Genomic DNA, 26,541 nt, shown 5'->3' with positions numbered 1-26,541 from the left:
GCCTCACCAGGACAGAGTAGAGGGAAAGAATCACCTCCCAGTCTAGGCGGTCCAGCCGGCAGATGGGTGTTTTACTTGTTTCACTTGGGAGATGGTTAGTCAAGGGTTTTGACAGGAGGAGATTTTGTGTTTTCACTAGCTGACAAATTTCCGATGGCCCTTATTAAATATTCCTTTCTACAGCCATGCCTGGCTCTCCTGGCTTCTGAGATGAAGCATGTATCTTTAAGTCCTTCATGAAGAACACGATGCCCATTATCCCGCTTAACACAGGTAGAAAAACCCGGGCACAGGGAAGAAAGCATCAACTTGTGGCACAGGTGCAGGGCCGGCTTGATTTCACTTTTCCCTCAGAAAATGCAGCTCTCCTGAGGCATGCTCCTGCTGGGTGCCCGTATGTGGGACCATCCCGAGGGGATGCCCGTCTGCTGCTGGAGGGGGACAACGGCCCTTCCAAAAGCATGTACCCTCCCGCTACATACAGCACCAGCGCGGACCCTATTTTTAGCCTGCATTTTAAGTGTCTTGTTCAGCAGGAACCCTGCAGGGTTTCAGCCACAGACCCCACAGCTGGGCTTCCCAGGGGTTCGTGTCTTCCTTTCCCAGGGAGGAAGGATGTGCTGGGGACGGAGAGCTCACATGGTGCTTGCTGGTGGCCCCACCGCGCTGTGTGTTCGCCCCACCAGCTCCTGCAAAATGTAGCAGCTGATTGCTGCCTCCTGCTAATTAGGAGCTTCTTAGTCCACCTGGCCACTGGGGGTTTTTTTGTCCTTTCTCTCCCCTCTGGAAGCTGGTATGAAGCATAGCTGCTTGGAGAGCTCTCCCCCTGGCTCAGGTGTGGCCACTGTTGGCCAGTGTGCTCCAGAGTTTAGAGGGACTAAGCCGTAAGCGTGGGCGAAGGTTGGTTTGATGTGTAACCTCAGGTAGTTCCCTTCCAGACCACTTCCCCTATCCATGTTAGGATTTGGGGGTGAGAAGATGGAGACTTGGGCAGCCAACTGTTTTGAGCTGTTGCTGTACATCATAGGATCATAGAATCATAGAATCATAGAGTGGTCCTGGCCAGAAGGGACCTCCAAAGGTCATCTAGTCCAACGTCCCCACAGTGGGCAGGGACACCCCCAACTAGACCAGGTTGCCCAGGGCCTCGTCGAGCCTCGCCTTGAATATCTCCAGGAAAGAGGCCTCAACTGCCTCCCTGGGCAACCTGTTCCAGTGCTCCATCACCCTCATAGTAAAGAACTTGTTCCTAATCTCCAATCTAAATCTGCACTTCTCCAGCTTAAAGCCATTTCCCCTTGTCCTGTCACTGCAGGCCTTTGTAAACAGGCTCTCCCCAGCCTTCCTGTAGGCCTCTCTCAGGTACTGGAAGGCCACTATTAGGTCTCCCCGGAGCCTCCTCTTCTCCAGGCTGAACAACCCCAGCTCCCTCAGCTTGTCCTCATAGTAGAGGTGCTCCAAACCCCTGAGCATTTTCATGGCCCTCCTCTGGACCCGCTCCATCAGGTCCATATCCTTCCTATATTGAGGGCTCCAGAGCTGGATACAGTTCTCCAGGTGAGGTCTCACCAGAGCAGAGCAAAGTGGCAGAATCACCTCTCTGGACCTGCTAGCAATGCATCTTTTGATGCAGCCTGGGATGTGATTGGCCTTCTGGGCTGTGAGTGCACATTGCCTGCTCGTGTCCAGCTTCTCATCCATCAGATGCTCACTCACCTGGTTGTACCACGGGCAGCAGCTTTCCAGCAGCCTGGGGGATCCCTCCCTGCTCCATGGCTGCTTGGGAAGGGCTGCTTCTTCTGGTAGTCATCAGGAAGGATTCCTGACAAGTGTCGGAGTGCAAGGTGATGATGGGAGACCCATCCTTAGCACCTCGGAGTTTGTGATGTGCAAAATATACTTGTAGCTGCACATGCTGGCAGTACGGTGCTGCATGTGGCCCGTGGCCAGGGGAGGCAAGGGAGAGAAAGGTGCTGCTATTTTTGTTCCAGCGATGGTTTCTGATGATTGTTTCGTTGCCTAGATAGCTTACGGTGGGTGGCATTCACATCAGATGCTACCCCACACCCGAAAAACAGAAAACAAACAAAAGCTGAGATAAGCGATACTTTAAGGAAGATCAAAAACTTGCCTGTGTGTTTCTTCTTCTTGGGGGAACCTACAGTCCTACTGACAGATCAAATGCAAGTTTATGTACGTATACACAGGCCGCTTGGTGGGCTCTGTTGTTCCCCTCTTACAGTAGCAAATGAGCAGTATTACTGAGAGGATGTGACAGGACAGGTATGAATCACCCCAGCCACACACACAGGAAAAAAACCCACCCTATTCTCTGAAAAAATTATTTTTGTCCCAGTGTAAATGGTAAAATGGCTGCTTTTTCAGGTGGTACTTGTACAAACCACACTTCTTGTTACTTTATCTCCCGAACACACTTGCGGTGGCGTGCGTCGTTACTTTCTAAGCTTGCCTTATTCTCATTTGTGTGCTTTATTCTTAATTGTGTGTTCTCAGCATACGAGGTACCTATCTGTGTATTTTCAGCCCTCTTACCTCAGATGGGCCGAAACCCCACGGCCGTATAAAAAGGCCGTAATGTTGTTGAGCCGCGTTTTCCTGCTGGAGGTTTTACATGCATCTTCATTTCACTTGCATAACTCACATACATCAGGGCTGCTCTCTGCTGCTATTGCTATGCCAGAAGTCAGCCTCTAAACTTAGCTCTGATCCGAGCCACCTTCCCCTGAGGATGCCTAGCCCTTCTTCTCACCGTCACTGCTGACGGGCAGGTTTTATTTTAACGCACATCGACGATCTGGGGTGCCCATCTTCCTTCGGGGTTCTACCCCTCTGCATCCCTTGGCGCGGTGGCCCGATGGGTGGCTGGCACGCCTGGCCACGGGAGCTGCCACTGGTTTTTCGGAGGGCACGGAGCTGACTCTCCTCTCTGATCTAAAGCAAAAATCCTGTGCCAGCTGGGTAATGGGGAGAGATTAATGACTGCCTTGGAAGCCAGTTTTCCAGCATACTGGCCGGAGGGCAAGCATCATGATAGTTGTAGCAGCTGGTTTGGAGAGGAGAGAAATGAGGGGAAGATAAAATTGCACGCCCAGAATGCCAGGGTAGCCTGTGTCCATGCTTTGATGTCTTCTCCCTCCACACCCTCCTGTGGGTTAAAAATGAAACTAGACTGCATTTATAATGGGTGTGTGAATATCTGCATTTAGCTCCAGCAAGCAACCTCCTGGACTGGATCCTCATGTGTGGAGAGATACAGTTCGGCCAAATGCAGGAACGGGTATTTTCTGTGCCCTCGTTTGTGGGGACAGATGGAAACACACGGGCAGAAGGGGACACACACACACACATCTCATCAGTTCAGGCATCACAGCCTCACACACTCTGACAACATTCCCCTGCATAAGCTCTGTGTAAGGATAATCTTGAAGCAACTACGTGAATTTCAGGATATTTGTAAGAATAAAAAGGCAACAAAACCTCAGAAAAACTTCCAAATAATAACAGAAGTGTGCATGCTGGGTTATAAAAGGGCAAGAAGGGAGATTAAATGTCCTTTCATTCCTCTTCGATTGTCCTGAAGGGTGTAGGTCAGGGGTGTGGGTTCCCACTGCCCCCTGTCTCCACCACTTCGGGGTTAGGGCTGTGGGGAGACGACCCAGTTCAGCTCCGCAGCGAGGGCACCAGCACTGTGCAATAAGCAAATGCAGCTGTGGACCAGCCTCAAAATCTCTTAAAAATCCATTTGTGCAACCAGAGGAGCCGGGGGCGAGCATCCTCCCCGCGATGCCCAGCCGAGAGGGCAGGAGCCATCCTCACACCCTCAGGAAGGGCAGGGGGAAAGACAAGGCTCCTCAGGAGCAGCAGGCAGGGTGCACACGTGAAGGCAGGTAGCTCGGAGGAATTCAGTCTCCCTCCTGTTACCGTGCAACACTTCTGCATCCACTTCTGCACGCCGCGCTTTAATCAGCGGCCCTCCCCCCTTGGCCCCCAGGCCTAGAAATTCCACAAAACCCAATTAACAGAGATGAGAGAGCTCTAGCATGTATACATATGAAATTTCAGAAGGCTGAAAAAGAGACTCTTAATACCATAAAGCCTGCCCTAAAGTAAAATTTGCATCTGAAATCTACATAGTTAACCCCCGTGAGGAAGACAGCCTAGCTGAGCACAACTTTTTTTTCCCCCCCCCAGAGGGGTAACTTATCCAGGTCTGCTGGGTTTGGCATCAGCCTGCTTGCAGCCGAGGAGTGCTGCAGAGCCAGCCCCGTGCCTCCTTCCTCGAGCACCGAGGAACGGGAGCTCCAACTTCAGAGACCCTACCGCAGTGGCCCGAACAAAGCCAGACAGAACAGCCCTAGCACTGAGAAGACCTGGCGAACTTCTCTAGGTTGGTGACCAAAAGCAGGCTGGGGGGCCACAGTGCTTGCATCGACTCAGTAAAAGAAGTATTCAAGACTCATCTAATTATCACTTACAAATTAGGCACATTCAACCCAGGGCTCCAGGTGTTTCATGCTTTACTAACGTGGTGCTACACTGGCTTGTTTAAATTGCCCATCATGAACTGTCATGACTGTCATGAGAAAGACACCCTCCCCTCCCCTTTAAAATAATTACACACAAACAAAAAACCCTCAGCAAATCCAGTCCTTTCTGTATGGGTTGGGTGTTCAGAGGGGAACTGGGGATAAAGCTTTATGGCCCTTCTGTGCTTTTATCTGTCTCTTTTGCTATCTTGTTTGTGTAAGGTACAAAATTTCTCCTCCTATTATCCTACTTACAGCCTAATCGCATACTAATTGGAGACCGTACTTAACGTTGCTCTGCTCTTTTTTGAGTCCCTGTGTGTGTCTCTTCTGTAAGAGTGATATGGAAGCACCCTCTTCAATTAAGAGAAATTAACTGAGAGCTAAAAACCCTCACCTGAATGCTTTGTGTGATTCCCCTGATTGACAGCAGGCTGGTATCTGGGGAGGGTGGCAGTGGGGACTGGGCAGCGTGCTGGGAACGCAGGTAAGTATTTCCCTGCAAAAACATGAGGCCTCAAAGCTGCTTTTTTTATTACCTCCGGATTCTGCAAAGGGCTGGTTATCTCACGCTGCGAGCCAGCATGATCAAAGCCCCGGGAAAGGTCAGGCATTCCTCCAGGAGTGACACTCGGCTGCCGGCAGCACTCCTCCAGCCCACGGCTCCCACAGCCCAGGCTGCCACACCACACTGAAATCCTTTATCTCGTTAACGAGTGAGCCTACAGATTAGCCAGCCTGGCCTTAGCTTGATGTCGAGAGCATGTAACACCTGGCCTGGGTTTTCTGAAGAGGAAAGGTGCTTTTTGGTTTTTGGTTTTTTTTTGGTTGTGTTTTTTTGTTTTTTTTTTAAAGAAAATGATTTTGTGGGGGAGGCAGCATTTCCTTCCTGTGACTTAATGCAAGAGAGCTCGGTGCTGAGAAAAGCTGTGCTCTGTCTCTGTGCCACCCCAAAGGAGTTCCTCTTGTAATGTTCTCAGCTCCTAGTTTTGTGCAAGTGATGCAAACGGTGAGTTCCGAAATACTGGGGCGTATGAGAAATTGTCCGCAGTATCTTTCCTGCAAGAGGATATGGTTTTCTCACTCTTTTGATAGACCGGTGTTTAATTACTTATTTTGAGCTGGTGGTGCCCCGTGAGCAGCTCGTGCACGGACAGGGAGGTTTGGGGAGGGTGAGAGGAAGGAAGAGATGCTTGAGACAAGCAAATCCCATCTCTAGATACTGTATTTTTGCATCTGTGCTAGTTCGGTGGCGTGAGGGGCTGGATTTGGGGTAACAGGGGCTCACCCCATGGCTCACAGTCCCACCTCTGCTGTGGCAGGGGGTCTGACTGTCCCGAGCCCAGCTGGTTGGTGTGCTGTGGTGGTTTTGCCAGCTTTTGTCCTCGGGCACAGGCACTGAAATGACACGAAAGGCAGTGGGGGGGGCTGCTTCTGTCTGTATTTTATGGTGTGGTAGCATCTTGGCTGTGATCCAGCACCTGTGAGATGATGGAAGCACTTTAACAGCCTGAAATTTGGGGTGATTTTTATTTTTAAGTGAGGTAGCCTTATCCTAGGTATAGGATAAGAGTAAGAGAGACCTAGATGTGTTTTCTCTCCGGCAGCACACGATGCTACACAGCAAGGGAACTTACTACCAGGGAAGGGGAAAATAATTTTTTTTATTTTTTTTTTTTTAGAACAGAACACTTAATTCCTTGTTTAAAGGTCTGGGGCATCTATCTTGCAGCTTGTTTCTTGAATAAAGGGGCAGTTAAGATTTACCACGTCTGCAAATAAATGTGGCAAACTGGCTGCGGACATGTGGCCGCTCGAGAAACCCGAAAATGTGTCTTGTGTGTAGCACTGATCTCTGCCACCCAACCTCCAGATGATCCTCAGATCCCAGAGCATAAAGCTAAAAAAGCGTGCTCCCTCTGCAGGGGAGAGGGGAGGGTCCTGGCCTCCAAAATACCCTGCTGGGAATGGGGAGGGAGCTTCCCAGTTCTGCTGGGAGCGGAGGAAAGAGAGAAGGAGGGGGGAAATAAAGAAAAAGTATTAAAAAATTTGAAATTTTAATTTAAAATTTAAAATTGGGGGTTTTACCGCCCCACGGCAGCACGAATGCAACAGGCAGGGCTCGGGTAGGTACCTCGTGTGCCCACCCCAAAAAAGAAAGGGGTTAGCCTTGCATTTGGGTATCTCTGGCAGTGGAGGGGGGAGAAGGACTGAATGCTTCCCCAAGCTCTCCTGGCCTGAGCTCGTTTTTTGCCCGATAAATTGTTTAGTGGTGTTTTGCGGCGTTTTAACGCGGCCGTGTTTCTCCCAAGCGCGGCCTTTATTGCCATGAAAAGTATTGGGGAGGGATGCAGTTGGGATAAGAAATCGTCCACCCCTTCCTCCGCCACGCTTCAGGGGGGAGTTAATTGCACAGGGGAGCGCTAATTGCATGAAAAAATCAAACCGTTGGTAATGACGGGGTGACGGTAAACTTCGGAAGTGCCTCTTTAATGAAATCGAGCATAACTCTCATATAATCTTTGTTGAGTTTAGTAGGATTGAAATATAATTGCGGGGTGACCCGTTGCTACTAGCAGGGCTCTGTGTGCAGCCGTAAGCCCATCTGGAAGGGTGATTTACTGGAGACTTGGGCAATCTGGCAATTTAGGCTCTTTTTTACGATGTTTAGACTTCTGCCCATGTTATAAAGTGCAGCCCAGGGCTTTTATGAGGATGTAGGTGCCTGCTGCACAAAACTTAGGTTGTGGGCTGAGTGTGTTTTTTTTTTTTTTTTCCTTTTAAGAGTGATTTTTAAATTTTAAAGGGCAGCTCTTGAATTAAAAAAAAAAAAAAGTCTAGCAGCAGGCAGAAATATCCTACGCAGGATTTAAAAGGCATCACGTGTGTTGTGCATACCAGCAACCCTTTTTTAAGCCCTGTGGCCAACTGAGGGAAAGAGCTTAGTGGTAAGAGACCAAATTGAGTGGGGTGGGAAAGGGGGAGCAGGTGAACCCCACGTTTCTCCTTGTTTCCCCCTCCATATCTCACAGGCTGCCCAAGCTGGGGCCACCTCAGCCACTGGAGAGATTCCAGCATGGACTGAGGTAGCCCCAAAGCCAATGTGGAAGCATCCTTTCAGGGCTCCTTTGTTGACTGCTCTCTGCAGCTGGAGGCAAGGCTTGCTGTGGGGTTGCCATCTCTGCTTTTGTTGGAGAGGAGGAAAAAATACCTTTCCTATGCTGCCCGGGGAGACAGCAGGCCCAAAGGTGGGGTACTCCATCTTTTCTGGGTACCTCATCTTCCCTTCCTTTTTCTGCTTCTCCTGCAAACAGGCTGGCAGCTTGCACGGGCCCATTGTTTTTTTTTTATCTTCTGAGATGCTGTTTGGCAAATGGGACTAAAAATACCGAGCCTTTAGATTATGTGTCCATAGCTCAGCGTCCAGCAGTGTTTTGCAGTACATTATTTGTCCTGTTTACATCAAGAGTTCAAATGAAACATTCAGCATCGATGGTTTGGACCAAAAGAAGTGTTTGCAGCCCTGCTCCTTTGAGCCCGTGCCGTGTTCAAGTCGCTCTTTGCTCATCCTTAGCTGTGTGCTGGGATTTTCTTGTATTTTTAGCTACACAGAAATGTAATTTTAGGGCATGTTTTTGTGTCTCGTTGACGTGATGAACCCCCGCGGGACTGATCTATAAAACTAAGTTAGTAGCTTTTCAACACTTTTGTTTGTACTGAAATCGTCTTGCACAATGTGGTAAAGAAATAATTCCTGTTGTGACCTTCTACTGATGGTTCAAATAACCTGTCTAAGAGACATCCTGTTTCTGGAGGGCCCTATTGCTTTAATTCCTGTTAAAATTGGTTTTGCCTTCTGTGGAACAGTGCTGCAGAAATTAAGTACTTGCAAATGCGTTTTACCTCCAGATAAACATTGCAGTTTGCATTTTCAATCCCAGTGAAGCTTTAGCAGACTGCTACTTTTGGCCTAATCATTTGTACGTTTTTGGGGATTTTTTCTTTTTTAGTTTAAAAATGAATATTTTATTTTAAGCCTTTGGACCATCTTGCCCACATCCAATGATGGATGTCTAATGAGATGACTTTTTACCTCCACTAAATGGTTATATTGTTTGCACTGATGTATGCTAAGACTTGATGCATTAAATCTTTGGTCATTAGCAGATGCCATTAGCAGAAAAGTCCAAATCACTTAGAGCTGGGACTTAAGACTTTTCATTAAAACCTGAATTTGCATGTTATTGGATAAATCTGTTAATACGGTTTAGCTGGACTCAGGGAAGTTTCATGAAAACTTTTCCCAGTGCATATGCAGGGTCAGCAATGCCTGGGTGCCTCGAATTTGGAGAAAGTGGCCCCTCTGGTGCTTCCTTCATACCCCATCATCCGCTGAGTGACCCCTTGTGTCGATGACATCCAGCCCTGCTGGCCTCAGTGGTGATTTCCCCAGGGGAGCCTTTCATCAATGATGGTGTGGTGGGGAGCGGGGCTTGCTAGGGCCAAGGACCAGCCAAGGAGTCATTGATGTCATCAAACTCCTCTTTCTTAACATTCATTTCCCCTCCTGCCCCGTTTTTCAGAAGGTGGATGATGCAGGGGCGCTTCCAAAAATTTCAGTCATGTTGGGTAGCGTGGCCAGCACAGCTTCATCTCTGTTTTGCTATTAAGTATGCAGTTTCTCCCTGGTCAGCCTCAAAGTTGCAAATTCAGGCATGGTGAACAGAGGTTTTGGACACAATAAAGGTGTGTAAATCATCTCTGTTTTGCTATTAAGTATGCAGTTACTCCCTGGTCAGCCTCAAAGTTGTAAATTCAGGCGTGGTGAACAGAGGTTTTGGACACATAAAGGTGTGTCAGGTGCTTGCATGGGGTGTCTGAGCCCTTGTCCTTACCTTCTATGAGAGAGAGCTCAGATGTCTTCCCATCTTCCCAACGCATGTCGTGCTCTCACATTTTCTTAATCAAGAACATTTCTATTCAGCGCGTCTTAAAAAAAAATGCTGCTCAAAGAGAAGTTGACCCAGTTCTCAGTCTTCTGGGCCTCAGATGGTCTTTGTTATGGCATGTGGTGTTGAATAGTCTGTAGCATGGACTTAATGTAAATACATTTAGCAGAGGTCTTTTTTCAAGCACTTTTGATCCATTGCCTGTGTGATGCTGAAAGGCATCTTCCTGTCACCAGGGTGCAGGACGGGGTTTTTTTTCTCGATTTCCCTCAGGAGCCTCGGTCCATATCCTGTGGGACCTGAGGAGGCCGATGAGGAAAAGTCGTCCCATCCTGTGACGCACGTTGTCTGCCAGAACAGGAACGCCAGGCTTCAGAGGCTGCCTTTGGACCGCCTGCTTTCACACAAAACTTGCATGTTTATCTAGTAGATGGTGTTTCACTTGCCTGAGCAGTTTCCATGCTTGATTTGAGTGAGTGCTTGAGGGTGCAGAGGAGTCCCCGGTTTGAATATTGGACCAAAGCACATCCCTTTGCCTGGGAGAGGCACATTAGCTCACAGGGCTGAGGAGAAGATGCTGAAGCTGGTGTGAGCAGGGATGCTGATAACCTCGAGGCAAGCAAAACAAGCTTGTGTCTTTGTTTTAGCTCAGCAGACGGCTCTGGTGACAGAAACCATAGCAGTGTTGTCCCCAGGGGAGAGCTGAAGATGGCATGAGAGGTGACACCAGGATGGTCTCCCCTCTTCCCCCCCTGCCAAAAACCCCTGGGAGTCTCTGGCACATAATGCCCCTGCTGAACCACCCCGGGCTAGTGGCCACGCTCTGGGAACTGGTTTCTCTGATATCCCATGGGCTTCCTCTGCTGGTTCAGGGCAGCAGTCCTTATCAACAAAGCAATTAATAAGTCAGACCCTTGTGACTCGGAGGCTCAACCTTGGGCTTGTTAAAACATTGTGGTGCCTGTGTTCCCCTTGGCCAACAGAGAACAGAAAGGGCTGCGGGCAGGGCAGAAAACAGCAGGGCAAAACACCTCTTCAGCTGGTGGGACCAGCTTGTGTGTGACAAGGATACCCGAGGCTGGAGCAGGGATGCTGCGTGGCATTCAGGCTTGGGAGCCACTGCCCGTGGGGCATGTTGCCATCCAGAGTATTCCCAGTGCCAGTGGTCCCATTTACCAGGTTTTGGGGGCTGCTTAGCAACCCCTGGGGTCAAGCGTGTGATCTGATGCTGGAGGTTGCCGCTTGTTGGGTGCGGGCTTTTTGGTGCACACATTGACATCAGGAAAATGACGAACTGCTCGGGATGGGCAAAGTTAAAAAGACTGTCATGTGGGAACCAGAGCTTAAAACGAGCCTTGGCTGGCAAATTATGGAGCATTTACAAAGTTAAAAAGACTGTCATGTGGGAACCAGAGCTTAAAACGAGCCTTGGCTGGCAAATTGTGGAGCATTTACTTGGCAATTAATGGCTGTGGGAGAGGACCTGGTGCTGAGTTTGGAGAACGAAATAAAACGCTGCAAAATATTTTAACAGGGAAACCCTTCACTGCAAGCATGTGGCTTTGCTGGCAATTTAATGCCCTATCAGTCATTAGCACATATTTCTAAAACTAATGGGCTGTGCAACGCTAAGTGTAATCTGTGTGTATGTGAACTTGCAGTATGTAAATAGAAATGGGCTTGTCTTCCTCCGATCGGAGCCTTGCAAGACCTGCCTGGCTCCCCGCGTGGTTCGCCAGCGCTCCAGGTCTCCCGACAGCCTTCCCGAGCAGGCGAGAACAAACAAATTAAGAAGTCACGGGAGAGAAGAAAACGGAGATAGCAGGGGATTTCTAATCGAGCTATTTTAATACTGGGTGTGCTTTAATCACTTACTTAATGGCAGCGCTTAATGAACACTTGAAATAAAGCATGCTTCTGTCAGAGATTCAACACCCATGTTTTTAAAGCTGTCTTGAGGGAACTCATGTTTATTACAACTTTTCAGCTAAAACCTGTCGCAGTTGTGCTATATTAATTTCCAAGATTGAAGCAGGGGGGGCAGAAGTTGGAAAAAGACAAGAATGTAGACAAGCCATTAGCTCGGTGGTTTCTCACTGGAGTCACAATTAACCTGAATCCGGTTACTGATTGTAATCCGTCTAGATAGATGCTTATCCCAGGCTTTATCAAATCGCATTTACTCTTTTCTTTGCAATGCTCCCCTGGCTGTTGTACAGAAGTTTTTATTGGGCTTCAGGCGGAGGGGTTTGCTCCAACTCCTCCTCTTGCCTCTCCTCGCGTGCTGCTTGCGTTCCTGGCTGTGACACCCCCTGTTCTCTTTGGGTGTTGGTCTTGGTGGCCATGGACTGTGGCACAGCGCCGTCGGCTGTGAAGCTGCCTTTCCTGTGCATTGCTGCTGGGCTTCCCGAAAAGGCAAGGCAGTCTGGGCGGCTGGAAAAGGGTCACAAACTTTTCCTGCTCCTGAATAACCACGGGAAGCTCTAGCGAGGATCCTGGGTGCCTCCTTCGCCTGCTGACGTGCTGGCACCTTCTCTCCATCTCCCAGGGGTCTCCAAGGCTACTGTCGCTCTGCAGTTGCGTGAAGCCTTCCACAACTGACTTAAAGTCACTTTCTTTTTTTCCCTTTCCCTGGCTCACATCACTAAATATAACTTAACTGCCCAGGTGAAGCGCTGAAGTACAGGACATGAGGAAAAGGGGGACTTTTCTCCTGACCTTGGCTAGCCATCAGTTTACCTCCCGAAACATGCGGTTTTGATTCTAGTTTTGTTCTGAGTAACTGTTAGAGGTTGTGGAGCTGTAAAGCTTTCACATCGAAGTGGATGCAGTATTTCGCTTCGCCTTCTTACTGCGGCAAGTCCCTGGGATGTCACCCCTGCTGTTTGTAAGCACAAAAGGTCAGCGAGATAAATGGCCTCCCATTGCCAAGCTGTGAAGCAGGGTAAAAAGACTACGCCTTTCTTATTTGGCTTTCATAAATCACAATATTCCTAAGCCCCTGTTTCCTGTGAGCGGGGGTGTTCCTTGTGGCCTGCTCTCCCTTCCTGTTCCTTTTAGCTTCAGGTGAGGTAAGAAGTAGGGTTACAGATCCACCATTCCTCATTCTGCTATGTCGTTTTCCCAATTGCACTGTCTAACGACTGGAGGACGTTTTGAAAATTAAGCATAAAACTATCTCTGCTGTCGAGAGCCTAGAAGAACATAAAGGCTTAACATGAGCCAGCAGTGTGCCCAGGTGGCCAAGAAGGCCAACAGCATCCTGGCCTGTGTCAGGAACAGCGTGGCCAGCAGGAGCAGGGCAGTGATGGTGCCTCTGGACTGGGCCCTGGTGAGGCCTCACCTCGAGGGCTGGGTTCAGTTCTGGGCCCCTCACTACAAGAAGGACATTGAGGTGCTGGAGTGTGTCCAGAGGAGAGCCACCAAGCTGGTGAGGGGTCTGGAGAACAAGTCCTATGAGCAGAGGCTGAGGGAATTGGGCATGTTGAGTTTGGAGAAGAGGAGGCTGAGGGGAGGCCTCATTGCCCTCTACAACTCCCTGAGAGGAGGGTGTAGAGAGGTGGGGGTTGGCCTCTTCTCCCAAGGGAATAATGCCAGGAGCAGAGGAAATGGTCTGAAGTTGGGGCAGGGGAGGTTTAGATTAGATATTAGGAAGAATGACTTTCCTGAGAGGGTGGTCAGGCCCTGGAACAGCCTGCCCAGGGAGGTGGTGGAGTCACCATCCCTGAAGGGATTTAAGAAATGTGTAGATGTGGCACTTCAGGGCATGCTCTAGTGCCCGGGATTGTTGGTTTGTGTCTGTTTGTGGGGTGGTTTGTTTTTGTGTTGTTTTTTTTTGTGGTTGGACTGGATGATCTCAAGGCCCCTTCCAACCACGAATATTCTGTGATTCTGTGATAAAATTATTTGCTCTAAAGAAATTATCTGGGGACCTGGGGGGGAGTAACCGGAGCACTCTGTACACTTGGCCTGCTGCGTCTCTGCAAAGTTGCCTATGGGAAGGGATTGTTTGATAGCTCCCAGGGAGGTGGCACGTTGTAATTGCAATTATTGCTGGTGGTATTAGCTTGTTTCATCTCTCGGCAACTAGTCCTGGCCCAAACACCTTACTGTTACCTCCTCTCTCTCCACTTCTGGTCCCCCTGTGCTAAAGTTTGTCCATGATGACAGGTCCGTGTTGAAGCAGGACACGGGCCTGGTTTTGACATTGCTCCAAAAGTGTGTTCTTCTTGGGTCTTGCATTTTTATTGCAACAGATGGTCAGCAAAGGCATAGATGTAGAGTTAGTTTAGCCATTAAAATGCTACAGCTATTTTGAGAGGACAACTGAAACTACCATCTTCTGGCTGTGCTAAAACCTTCTGCCTAAGGATGATTTCAGGACTCTAGAAACTAGAAGTTAAATCCATCAAATTTTTAGCCCATTTTTCTTGTCTTTTCAGGTCAAGGTATCCTCAAATCCTTCAAAAAGTCCTTTTGTTTGGCTGTAGTGCTGTAGCAATAGTGGAAGGGTTTGGAGTTGCGCTTTTTTGGGAAGAGCTGTCTGTTGTTGTGTTTTCACCCCTGAATTTAACATTTGCTGTCAAAAACTTGGAGCCGTGTGTTTTTCAAAATGACCCTCTCTCTCAGGAACAAAAGGGAATGCATGCATTTCTCCTGAAGTTTTGTTGGTTTTTGTTTGTGTTTTTTTTTTTATTGATTTATTTTAGTCTGAATTGAGAAGACCATCTGCTAGTGCCTGTACCCAACACACAACTCGCTGACAGGAGAGGAAGAGTAGACAGACTGGGGCCTTTTTTGGCTTTATAGAAGCAGCTTTGTGTTTAAAGAAAAGAGGAAAAACAAACCAAGAAACTGACATGGGACCTCTTTGGGTGTTGACCCGGGGGTGCTTGAGCCTTGCGTGCATGGGCACACTTGCTCCCGCTTCCCTGCAAACCTCTCTGCCCGTCCTCCCCGCCACCTCCTTTGGGGATGCGCGTCCTTTGAAGGGTCGTTAATTTAATATCTTTCTCTGTGCAGCAGCTGGAACAAATGGTCCCCCCTGGCTCCGGCGGGAGCTCCCAGCCGCCCGCCGCGCCTGGCGCTGACCTACAGGCATTTTTGCCATGGCTGTCTCGGGCTTTTTATAGTTTTTGCACACTTGTGGCATATGGGATACCTTGCAGGTGCGAGCCTTGGCTGAAGCTGAGGAGGGCTTGGGTTTTGGTTGTTTTCTGGCAGTCTTGCTTTTCAAAAATGAGGAAAAATGCCCCCAAGGATGGTTCAAGCCTGACACTTGCAGACTGGGTTTGCTGTTTGCAAGAGAAACATTCGCTCTTGTACTGATTTGGGTGGTTGTTCCTGTCTGTCTTCAAGTAACTAAAGGGTGGGTTGAAGGATGATGGAGCTGGACTCTTTTCAGCGGTTTCCAGCGATAGGACAAGTGGCAACAGCCACAAGCTAGAACTTGGGAAGTTCCACTCAAATCTGAGGAAGAACTTCTTTTGGGTGAGGGTGGCAGAGTCCTGGAACAGGCTGCCCAGGAAGGTCGTGGAGTCTGGAGTACCTTCTCTGGAGATCTTCAAGACCCATCTGGATGCCATCCTGAGTGATGTGCTCTGGGCAATCCTGCTTTGGCAGGGGAGTTGACTAGATGATCTCTAGAGGTCCCTTCCAATTCCAACAATTCTGTGATTCTGTGATTTTTTCACACATCAATAGTTTTAAGTCAGTGTCTGGTTCATGGAGAAGCTCCTGCTGGGGTAATGCCTACTGCTGGGTCAGGGTCCTTGGACCCATGAGCTCTTACCCTTTGCCACTAATGTTTCATTGGGAATTTTGGTGGTTTTTTTTTCAGGTCAGTCATAAAACTGAATAGCAGCTTAATCTGTGTACTAACTGGTCAAATAATTCAGCTCTTGCTGTTTCCAGTAGATGTATTTTCTCCCAGCCCTGCCTGTTTGCCCTGTTGGTGTCCCTTTGGGGGACCATCCCCTGCCAGCTCTGCCTCACCTCAGCCTGAGCACGTGCTTGGGAGAAATAAAAGATACCAGCTGTGAGGGCCAAGCTGCTCAGCAAACGTCCAAGCAGCAGAAGTGCTCCGGGGGGGCCAGGAAACGTTCCTTTGGGTGCAAGGCCAGTTCCCAAAGGATGCTACTGCAGGCTCTGCTGAGAGACTGTGCTGTGGGACCAGAGCTCTGATGGGCCACTAAACCCATCACGCAGTGATGTCCTGATTTAGTCACTCAGGAGTGAGTGTCCCTTGGAGCCGGCTCCTGTGAGGCATAGCTGGGTGTTCTGAGGCCAATGGATGTGGTCCTTTTGCCATTAACCTTTAATGTTCATAACGGGTTAAGACACCTGGGTGATAAGGTGCCTTAAATCTGCACAACTTTGCAAGCTGTAAGTCCACATTTTTAGCTGTTTGTTGGGTTTTTTTTCCCAGATTTGTAGATCTTGAGCTAGGCTGTACTTGCAATTTCCTTCACTTTCCAGGGCCTGTGAAGAAACTTAGGCCCAGAGTTCACTGAAGGTGACAAAATGGATGCAGTGTGGCAGTACACCACATAACGCTGCATCAGAGCTGTGTAAGAACCATTTCAGTGAACATCCAAGTTCTTCAGACTGTTTTGGAAATGAGAATTGTGTTCTCATCTGCTAGAACCTGCTTAGGTACCAACTGGCATCAAAACCTGGTCTGGTGGGAGGTGTCCCTGCCCATGGCAGGGGGGTTGGAACTTGATGATCTTTAAAGGTCCCTTCCAACTCTAACCATTCTATGATTCTATGGTTATAATCTGCTCCTCCCCTCGCCCCAGGCCCAGGGGTGGGAGGGTTGAGAGGGCTGCAAGACCGGCATCCAGATCTGTGTACAAGATGCTGGTCTCCTGCCCTGAATCCTCTCTGGGAGGAGAGCCCAGAAAACCCATCTGGGTTGACTTGTGGGGCAGGTGCCACAGCAGAACCAATCTACTTCATAGGGCCTTTGGAAAATATGTCATCAGGCCTTTCTCATCCTGGTTTGGTTTCGTACTTGTCGCCCTGTGTTTTCTCCCCCTGTCAGTCAGTCAGTGTGGTTGCCTTGGTGGGACCACAGGGAAGGGGGAGGCTCAGCTTGTGCCCACCAAGTGCCCCTCCGGTGGCATGGCTGGGTGGTTTCAGGTGAGGACCTTCCTAGGTCCTCCCAAAGCGGTGTGGCTCAGGCAGGCTGGAGACCTTTTCATTTTTGTGATTTATTATTAGCTGGGTTTGGTTTGGGTTTTTTTAAGTTCCTGGCTCCTCAAGACCCCTAAATGCTCTTAATGGCGATACAGCCCGTTCATATGTTAATTTTAAGCCCGCTGACAAGCGGTTTGCTTTTCTCCTGACTTCTCATGGTTCCTCCGCCCGTCGAAAGCCGCTGCTGCGGGCTTAGGGGATAAGGTGCCGAGAATTAGAAAAATAAAATAAAATCTGCAGGATGCTGGAGAGCGAGGAGGAGTACGGGGATTGGCTTCCTCAAAAGTACAAATGGGTGATTTCTGGCAGCGAGTAACCCTGATACCAGGGGCGTGCATGACAATTACATCCAGTACAATGCAAAATGTTAATTACTGAATTTTGAGAAATTAATGCTGATTAGCGGCTGCGTGTGTGTGTGACCTAAATACATCTATTGCTTGATCTTTATTCATAGTATACAGTTTATTGTTGATAAAGTAATTGCTGAATGGTGGGCTGGCCCACAAGTCTTGTAGCTCAAGACCGAGGCCTGATTTGTAAAGCGTCTGAAATTTGTTGGCATCTATTTTTTGTTGAATTTATACAGACAGGGAAGATGAATAGCAGTCTGAGCTACCCCCTTCACAACTCCACTCGTATATATTATTGAGAATTCCTATTGCTTTTATTATTTGGTCACAAAAATGGACCTAATGCTTGTTGGCTTTAAAACACCTACTGGCGCTGCTTTCTCTCTCCATCTTGCAAAATATAAGACAAGGCCGGAGCTTAAATTAAAATCCTCAGGTTCTTATCTCTTTCCCACAGGAAAGCAAATCTGTGTTGAAAACCGTAAAATTAAGAGGAGAGCAAGGATAGCATAATTTAGCAAAAATTCATGGCACCAGATTCTGAGCTATATGACTGGAGGGATAGGTCAGACATTAAGAAGATACTGCCTGCTAATGCAAGTTCCTTAAGGTGGTGCTCTGGAAACAAGGCAAGCAGAAAACGCTGCGCTGGTTCCCATTTGCTCCCTTTCCTCTACTCCGACCGGCCTTAACAATAAATTGAGTTGTCCATTTAATAACCCTTCTGCTTCTAAAAGGCCAGAGAATTCCTGGGTTTGTACTTGGAGTATTGTCCTAACATCTGTTTGTGCCGGGATTTCAATAGTGAGAAAATTAATTTCATTGGGCTTCTAAATTATTCTTCTCTCTTCTCTCTCTTCTCTCTCTTCTCTCTCTTCTCTCTCTTCTCTCTCTTCTCTCTCTTCTCTCTCTTCTTGTATTTGACAGGCTGTCACTGTTGAGTTTTATCAGGGTTTCTTTCTGAAGGACTATTGCTTTTTTTTTTCTTAAATTTTTATAAAAACCTGTTTGTGGCATAATTATTTTTGCTAAGGGGCATGGTACGGGGTGGCAGTGTACAAATTAATAGTCCCTGTTGCACACTGGCATTATTGCCCCATCTCATCCCGCCATGGGAAGAGCAACTTGTGTTTCGAGCAGCGTTAATAGGGCAGCGTTTCATCGGGATGGATGAGTCCCGTTGTCTTGCTGCCTTGGTCCAAGAGCATGATTTTTGGGCAGCATCACCAAAATCCCTGTGGGAGGGGCCGATGGGAAGTGTGTGCCTTGGTCTGTGTGGACATGGTACCCATTTCAGGACCCGCTTGGGTGTTTATAGCACTTCTGATGTCTCCTTGGTGTCATGCCCATCCCCATGCCATGGGCAGGTCTCCTCCCTAACTGACCCTTTTGAGAGGCCACTGCCAACCGCTTATATATGAAATTAGGCTTTTAAGGGTGGCGCTTCAGTTAGTTACCCACTACCCAGAGCAGGAGGTGTCACGTGGAGTTTGTAAACAACTTGCCAAGGGGCAAAGCCTGCCATTGCCCCCTGGCAAGGCTGGGGGCTCCTCCTCGCTGTGCTGTGGTTGCACAGGAGAGCGATGGAGAGGAGGAGTGAGCAACGCTGATGATGCTTGTGTTGCTTTTAAGGCTGGAGATATGCACTTTAAACCTTTTTTTTTTTTTTTTAATGCTGATGCTGTAACAGAACGGTTTCTTCAGCACTGGTGCAGGCTGTGCCATCCTTCGGTGGCAGCTCTCAGTTGTCCCCCCTACCTTCAGTAATACAAATTGTATTTTTTTTTTAATTAATTTAGAAGTCCTGCTTCGCTAACCCTATTTAATTTCTTTTTTTTTTTTTTTCTTTCCTTCTCTTGCAGTCAAACAAGGTGCCAGTGGTACAGCCTTCTCATGCGGTTCACCCCCTCACCCCTCTTATCACCTACAGCGATGAGCACTTTTCCCCGGGGTCGCACCCATCTCACATCCCCTCCGACGTCAGCTCCAAACAAGGTGAGCCTGTCCCATCCTGGCAGGGATGCAGAGCAGTCCCACTGCTCCCCATGCTGCTGATATGGCTTTATTCTTAATATTTCAGAGGGAGAGTTCCAGGGGTGCATGCCTGCTTTCAGAGAGGGTGATTCTGCCAGGATGCTGATGTTTAACTTGGCCATTCAAATCTTTGTGCTCTTTCTCATGTGAAACTTTGGGCTTGCTTTACTCATCAAAATCTTTTAAAATCTCAGTAAGTAGCAGCCAGTCCTCACTACCCCCTGTTATGCCCCAGGCTTGCAGCATGTGGATGCGGAAACGGCAATCATCCCTCACCTTCCTGAAAATGGGGGAAGAGTACTTCAGTCATGGTGTTATTGAAACATTTTCATTCTCCCTTTTACTTAAAATTGTATTTTATGTCCTTGTATTCTGGCTGTACGAATTCTTCCATACATTGGTTGGCATAACTGGAGCATAGCCCATAAAATACCCTTTCGAGCCTGCACAGGTCAAGGCTTTGCAAACGTGACATGTTTTAACCTTCTGATGCCCACTGCCTTCCACAGAAAGCATCGTTTTGTGTGCTGGAGTTGCAGGTGTCAGTTCTCTCTGCACCCCTAGGACTCCTTAAAACAAAAAAGCCCCCCAGCTCTTCATCTGGGAGCGTCCGACCAGCCCCACTGTGAGTCAGGCTGTGGGTTCCTGGGAAGTGCTGACAAGTTTCCCCCAGGTGTGTTTGCTTGCATTGGGATGCAGAAACTGGAGAGGGTGTGCATCAGTTGTTGGAGGGGTGTTGAGGGGAGGACTGACCCCAGACAGCATGGGTCCAAGCCAGGATTTGGGTAAGCAGCCTCAGGAGGAGAAGCCTGCACAGAACCGGTGGCGAGGAGAGGAGGGGGAGCAAAGGCTTTTCTCAGTGCGAGGGCGTGAGGTCTGTCAGGGCTTCTGCACACACTTGTCCACCACGTGGTGTGACACCTAGTTGACAAATTCATGAAGTTTTGCTTTACCTGGGCACACGTCCACATGCACGGTTGTCCTGTTCAACTGGAAAGGTGTCGAGCCACCATCGTTCAGGGAGAGAGACTTTTTTTTTAGTTCTGACTTTCCCTGAATGCCTAGTTTTCATTTTGGCCTTGCTCTGCAGATAATAACACGGGCTACATCCAGAAAATACCATGGCCCTGTGGTTTTTGCTGTTTGTTGATTAGTTGGTTGGTTGGGTTTGTTTTTTTTTAGGGAGCAGGAACACAAAAGGCACTCTGCCTGGAAAGCCTGGCCTGTAAATGCGTGTATAATATCTTTTCCAGAGTTGGAAGAAGCAAATGGAGACCTCCTGTCCTCATTTGTCTTCCTCCTTTGCGTCAATGCCCAGGAGAAGGGTATTCATGTTCATTCCTTGAAATCCCATGGGTGTCACGAGTGTGTTAGAGTATGGGATTTCCACCTCTTGCCCCAGGCTGTGGCAGCTGGAGCACACACCAATGCTGCCCTATTTTGTGAGCTCAAGAGGTTTCACTTACTGTGTGATGGGTTTTGCTTTCCTGCACCCCAGTTCTTGGCCATTACCCCTGGTTTGGTTTTGTACTCCTCTCCTGCAGACCCAAACTCAACATCTGGTGTGTTGGTTCTGCTGCCCATCCTGCCCTCTCCCATCTCCAGCCCCAGTGCATGCCACTGCTTGGGTCCCCATCCCTGGGCACAAGCCTGGAGAGGGGCTCTGCTGGGGGCTCGTGCCCCTTCAGTGTTCCTGAACGGGCTCTCAATCCCTTTGCACAGCGTCTGGTGGAGATGAGGATGGATGAGGAGGGCTGGAGACTTCTGGTTTCGGCTGTGACAGTCTCCTTGATGTGTGTGGTCTTTCCATGCTCCCTGTCTCAGCGCCGCTGGCGTGTGGGAGCAGCCCCAGCAAAGTGGCCCATGCAGTTGCTGTGAAGAGAGGATTTTATTTAATTTTTTTAATTTTTTTTTTTTTTTTTTAATTTTCCCTCAGGTCCTCTGCCAAACGCCTCTGACCATTGTTTCTGTCCTTGCCTCCCACTGTGGGTCTGCCCAGACGCCAGGGTGCCCTCCTCCCACTGAAATCCCCAGGCAGGGAGGCAACGGGGATGGGGTGGGGGGCACAGTGTCTTGCTCACAGTGCTGCCTCCTGCACCCCAAGCACGTCAGGACAGACACACAGCCGCTGCCTTACTAAAGGCAGCCTCTTCTTTCTTCCCATCTATTTTATTTTATTTTTTTCTTAGCTCTCCTGAGAGCAAAAGCTTCAGGGAGTGCTGGCTGTGTGGTAGCTGCATATGTTCCTGCTGGGCATTAGTTGGCTAACAGCCCCCACTTAAGGGGCCACAAGTTTTGGATATGTTTTCCACAAAGTATTAATTTTCATTCTGTTGAAAATACTGGTTGCTTAGAGATTCATTAATTTCTTGGGGTTTTTTTTCTAATAGACCCAAAACACACACAGACTGGAAATACTGCTTTGACTTCTGGAGGAGGCTGCAGCTCGGTTATCACATTCTAAGGCCATAATCCCTCTCCAGGTTGCATCTTCTCTGATGCAATCCCTTTCCAGCTTCAAGAGAGATTGCAGTGCCACAAATCAAAGGAATATATTAATCAACAAAATATAAAACCTCATTACTTAAAAATAATGGGGTATATAAATATACGAGAAATGCTGAGAATAAGAGGTTTTTATGGATTAGTGAATATATTCCTACATAATTTATAATTGTCTAGAAAATTTGAGAGTCACTACTACTACTGCTGAGTGTTATCTGCAGCCTATGAAGGAGAATGGGTATTTATGACACCCAAACTACAAGTTTCAGGAGACAGTAAGATGTTTCAAGAGAAAATTTGAGAGTCACTACTACTACTGCTAAGTGTTACCTGCAGCCTATGAAGAAGAATGGGTATTTATGACACCCAAACTGCAAGTTTCAGGAGACAGTAAGATGTTTCAAGTAAAAATATTTGTCTGGAAATAATACTCCATACTGAGTTTCAAGTAAATTTCAAAATACTATTTGCCCTTTTCTATTCTCATTCACCCTGCAAGCAGAAAAGTATCACTAGCATGAAATAAGTTAGAATTTATATTTTTTTTTATAGACAAAGTCATTTAGCATCCTCACTAATTACTAAAATCCTAGTAATTTTTCCTAGAATCTTATTTCTGGAAGCCCATGGAGACAAAGGTGCTGAAGGAGCAGCACTGTCTCCATGGGTCAGAAATGTGGATTTTGGGGGAAGGAGCAGCCTGGCTCCTTGCACAGAACTTGGTCTGGCAGGGGCAGGGCTGTGTTCACACTCCCAGGAGCGTCACCAGAGATGAGAGGCTGGGCTTGTTTTTCACCTTTTATTTTTTTAACTCACATAAAAAATCCTGGGATATATAAAGCATTCCCCCTCCTGTCAGCCACCAGCTGTTTTATGCCTTTGAAAAGACAACAGACCTGATCCTCAGATTGTGGTCCCAAGTCTGAAAATCTAGCTTTTTCCAGATAGTAACACCACCAGTGTTGTTTTCTATCCTCTTCTGTGCACAATCCTGAAAGATATTCTTCAAATCTTTTAGTTAAATTCAGAGGATTTAAATACAAACTAGCAGGGGTGGGGGAAATAAATCAGTAGCATCAGTCTATAAAGCAAGTCTCAAGGTAGCACACACTCAGTTGTGGACCTTTGGAGTGTCACCACATAAATATTTAATGCCCTTTTAAAGCAGCTGATTTAACATGAGAAGTAGACTTAACGATTCCTTCTGCTTCAGCCCCCTCTTCCCCAAACACATTTAAATAAACCGATGTCTTTGTGGCCTCTGCAACTGTAATTCCATGTCTCCTGGGGGCACGAGGTTTTAGGTGAAGAATGGAGACCGCAGACCCTTTTGGGACGAGGATTAGCTTTAATCTTGAGGTGATTCTTGCAGTTGTAGGACTCTGTGTTCTGGGGAATGTGAGCTGATGGATCATTTCTGATGGGACTCTTATTTTTCCATGAAATACTACCAATGCAAAACAGATTGACCTTGGAGCCCACAGGAGTCAACTTGATGAAGAGCTTAGTTGGAGCTGGAGTGACAATTGGAAGCCAAATGAATCATATCAAGTGTGACCATTACAGGCCGGAAAATGATTCTTAATTAACCACTGATCCTCTGTGGTAGCAAGTTTCCAAAATCTGTGAATCCATAAGGGAACCCGCGAAAACGTACAAGTAGCAATTTACCTAATCTAATAGCTCTGCTGCACTGCCTCTTTGACGACGCTTTATTTTCCTCTTGTTTCATGCTGTGTTAGAAGAGGTCCTCAGGATCCGATCGGGTTTGGTGAAGCCATTGAGGAGGACAGCATTCCCTCACACGCTTTACAGGAGATCTAAACTTGCACAGGCTCTGACCCATACGTTTATTCCCTCCTTCCACTTTGTTTTTGCCATTATTTCTCTTTGAATTGCAGTATTGTGTGCAAGCTATTTATTATTTTAAAGGTGGCATGGGTAGCCTTTTGCTTTTAACCCCAACCAAGAACATATTATTTCTTACCTCAAGCACCACCACCACCATAGCATTGGCTGTATTAGCTCACGTGTAGTATTTTGAGGGGAAAGTCATTCATTCTTCTGTGCTCTTTAACAGGCATGTCCAGGCATCCTCCAGCTCCTGATCTCCCTACCTTCTATCCCTTGTCTCCAGGGGGGGTTGGACAGATAACACCACCTCTTGGCTGGTAAGATCTTTTAGCTTCTTTTCAGACAAAAAGGTGCATGTTCACACCATTCGCTGTTGTTGAATCAGCTGCAGCATTTACAAAATAAGAGTGTCGCTGCAGCAAGAAATTAATACGTTATTTTAGTCAAAAAGATCAAAAAATGACGATCTCTGAAATGAATTGAATCTGGTTTTCACACACGTACAGAAATTGAAGTGTGTAGATTTCACTTTGAAGTCTGTATATTTCTTATGGCTCAGATTTGTGGCTCTTGGCATTTGGAAAGATAGCAGATTCTTCAAATCTTTTAGTTAAATTCAGAGGATTTAAATACAAACTAGCAGGGGTGGGGGAAATAAATCAGTAGCATCAGTCTATAAAGCAAGTCTCAAGGTAGCACACACTCAGTTGTGGACCTTTGGAGTGTCACCACATAAATATTTAATGCCCTTTTAAAGCAGCTGATTTAACATGAGAAGTAGACTTAACAATTCCTTCTGCTTCAGCCCCCTCTTCCCCAAACACATTTAAATAAACCGATGTCTTTGTGGCCTCTGCAACTGTAATTCCATGTCTCCTGGGGGCACGAGGTTTTAGGTGAAGAATGGAGACCGCAGACCCTTTTGGGACGAGGATTAGCTTTAATCTTGAGGTGATTCTTGCAGTTGTAGGACTCTGTGTTCTGGGGAATGTGAGCTGATGGATCATTTCTGATGGGACTCTTATTTTTCCATGAAATACTACCAATGCAAAACAGATTGACCTTGGAGCCCACAGGAGTCAACTTGATGAAGAGCTTAGTTGGAGCTGGAGTGACAATTGGAAGCCAAATGAATCATATCAAGTGTGACCATTACAGGCCGGAAAATGATTCTTAATTAACCACTGATCCTCTGTGGTAGCAAGTTTCCAAAATCTGTGAATCCATAAGGGAACCCGCGAAAACGTACAAGTAGCAATTTACCTAATCTAATAGCTCTGCTGCACTGCCTCTTTGACGACGCTTTATTTTCCTCTTGTTTCACGCTGTGTTAGAAGAGGTCCTCAGGATCCGATCGGGTTTGGTGAAGCCATTGAGGAGGACAGCATTCCCTCACACGCTTTACAGGAGATCTAAACTTGCACAGGCTCTGACCCATACGTTTATTCCCTCCTTCCACTTTGTTTTTGCCATTATTTCTCTTTGAATTGCAGTATTGTGTGCAAGCTATTTATTATTTTAAAGGTGGCATGGGTAGCCTTTTGCTTTTAACCCCAACCAAGAACATATTATTTCTTACCTCAAGCACCACCACCACCACCATAGGATTGGCTGTATTAGCTCACATGTAGTATTTTGAGGGGAAAGTCATTCATTCTTCTGTGCTCTTTAACAGGCATGTCCAGGCATCCTCCAGCTCCTGATCTCCCTACCTTCTATCCCTTGTCTCCAGGGGGGGTTGGACAGATAACACCACCTCTTGGCTGGTAAGATCTTTTAGCTTCTTTTCAGACAAAAAGGTGCATGTTCACACCATTCGCTGTTGTTGAATCAGCTGCAGCATTTACAAAATAAGAGTGTCGCTGCAGCAAGAAATTAATACGTTATTTTAGTCAAAAAGATCAAAAAATGACGATCTCTGAAATGAATTGAATCTGGTTTTCACACACGTACAGAAATTGAAGTGTGTAGATTTCACTTTGAAGTCTGTATATTTCTTATGGCTCAGATTTGTGGCTCTTGGCATTTGGAAAGATAGCAGAAAACAGCTCTCAAGGAATTAAATGTAAATTTTTAATAAACAAAATTGCAATTAGTGAGCGGAAGGGAGGTAAGAAGGAACTTTGAAGTGTGTGTGTGTGTGGGGAAGTCTTGAAACTGCACCAAAATGGCGAACAAACTTTTGTAGTCTGCCGCTTTTTACAGTTTCTGTATGGAGAGAAGCCTCTCTCATTGGGAGATTTTGCTGCTCTTGCTAATAATAGCCCTCTCGGGATCTTTCCCTGTCATTCAGGGTGTCATTTTCCTTTTGGAGGAAACACGTGGTATTTTCAGAGTAATGGATTTGGCAGGATGCTTCGTGCCTGCTTGGGGTGGATCGGTACTTCCCCTCAGATCTGTCGGACCAAGAAAGAGGGAAAGTCAACAACAATTTCAGTGCTTCAGAATCTGTATCTTGACTAATGTCTGCCCATGCAATGAGTGATGCAGATCGTTTTTATTTTTTTTTTTTGTAGTGTGTTTATGGGAGGGAAACATGATCCAGATGACAATAGGCATAGAAAGTAGAGGGCAGAAGATGGTGAAATGCTGAATTGCTGGCAAATCTTTCAGGAAGTGCCACGTGCCTTTTTGGGACAAATTATTATTAGATATCAAACTAAAATATGGAAGTAATTGAGTCTCTCTTTTTTTTTTTTTTTTTTTTTTTTTTCCCCCTCTCCTCCCTGTTTGCTGCTGCCCAGCTGACTCCCCACCACCAGGCAGTTCCTGGCATTCGTTTTCCATATGGGGTCAATCATTTCTTCTGAATGGTTTCTTGATGCAGAAGCTGAGGGGAGGGGAGAGGGAAAAGAGAAAGAAGAGGAGAGACAAGATCCAATCTTACAAGGCTCGGTGCTGCGTTCAGCAGCGCTCGCTGACAGCAGGACATACCCAGCTGTCCCTTGTGCTGTATGGCTTCCAGCTGCCTTCTGTGTGGTAGCACTTCTGAGACCTTCTCCACCTTTTTTTTTAAATTTTGTTTTCTTCCCTTCCCTTTGAGCACTGTTCATTTCCAGTAATGTGCTCCAAGTGTGAACCCTCTATCCTGGACCCTAC

At 47.3% G+C, this 26,541-nt stretch overlaps 1 protein-coding gene across 1 annotated transcript in view; it reads left to right on the top strand.

Annotated features, from left to right (window-relative positions):
- LEF1 (lymphoid enhancer-binding factor 1) overlaps positions 1–26,541 on the top strand; it is a 73,353-nt gene that overhangs the window by 23,954 nt on the left and 22,858 nt on the right. Inside the window, 2 exon segments of the mRNA XM_014940300.1 lie at positions 18,912–19,044; positions 23,669–23,759. Coding sequence (XP_014795786.1) covers positions 18,912–19,044; positions 23,669–23,759 — 224 coding nt within the window.

The sequence above is a fragment of the Calidris pugnax genome, unplaced genomic scaffold (assembly GCF_001431845.1).
Source record: "Calidris pugnax isolate Ruff unplaced genomic scaffold, ASM143184v1 scaffold34, whole genome shotgun sequence".
Lineage (NCBI taxonomy): Eukaryota > Metazoa > Chordata > Aves > Charadriiformes > Scolopacidae > Calidris > Calidris pugnax.
This window is presented reverse-complemented; position numbering and strand designations above follow the sequence as displayed.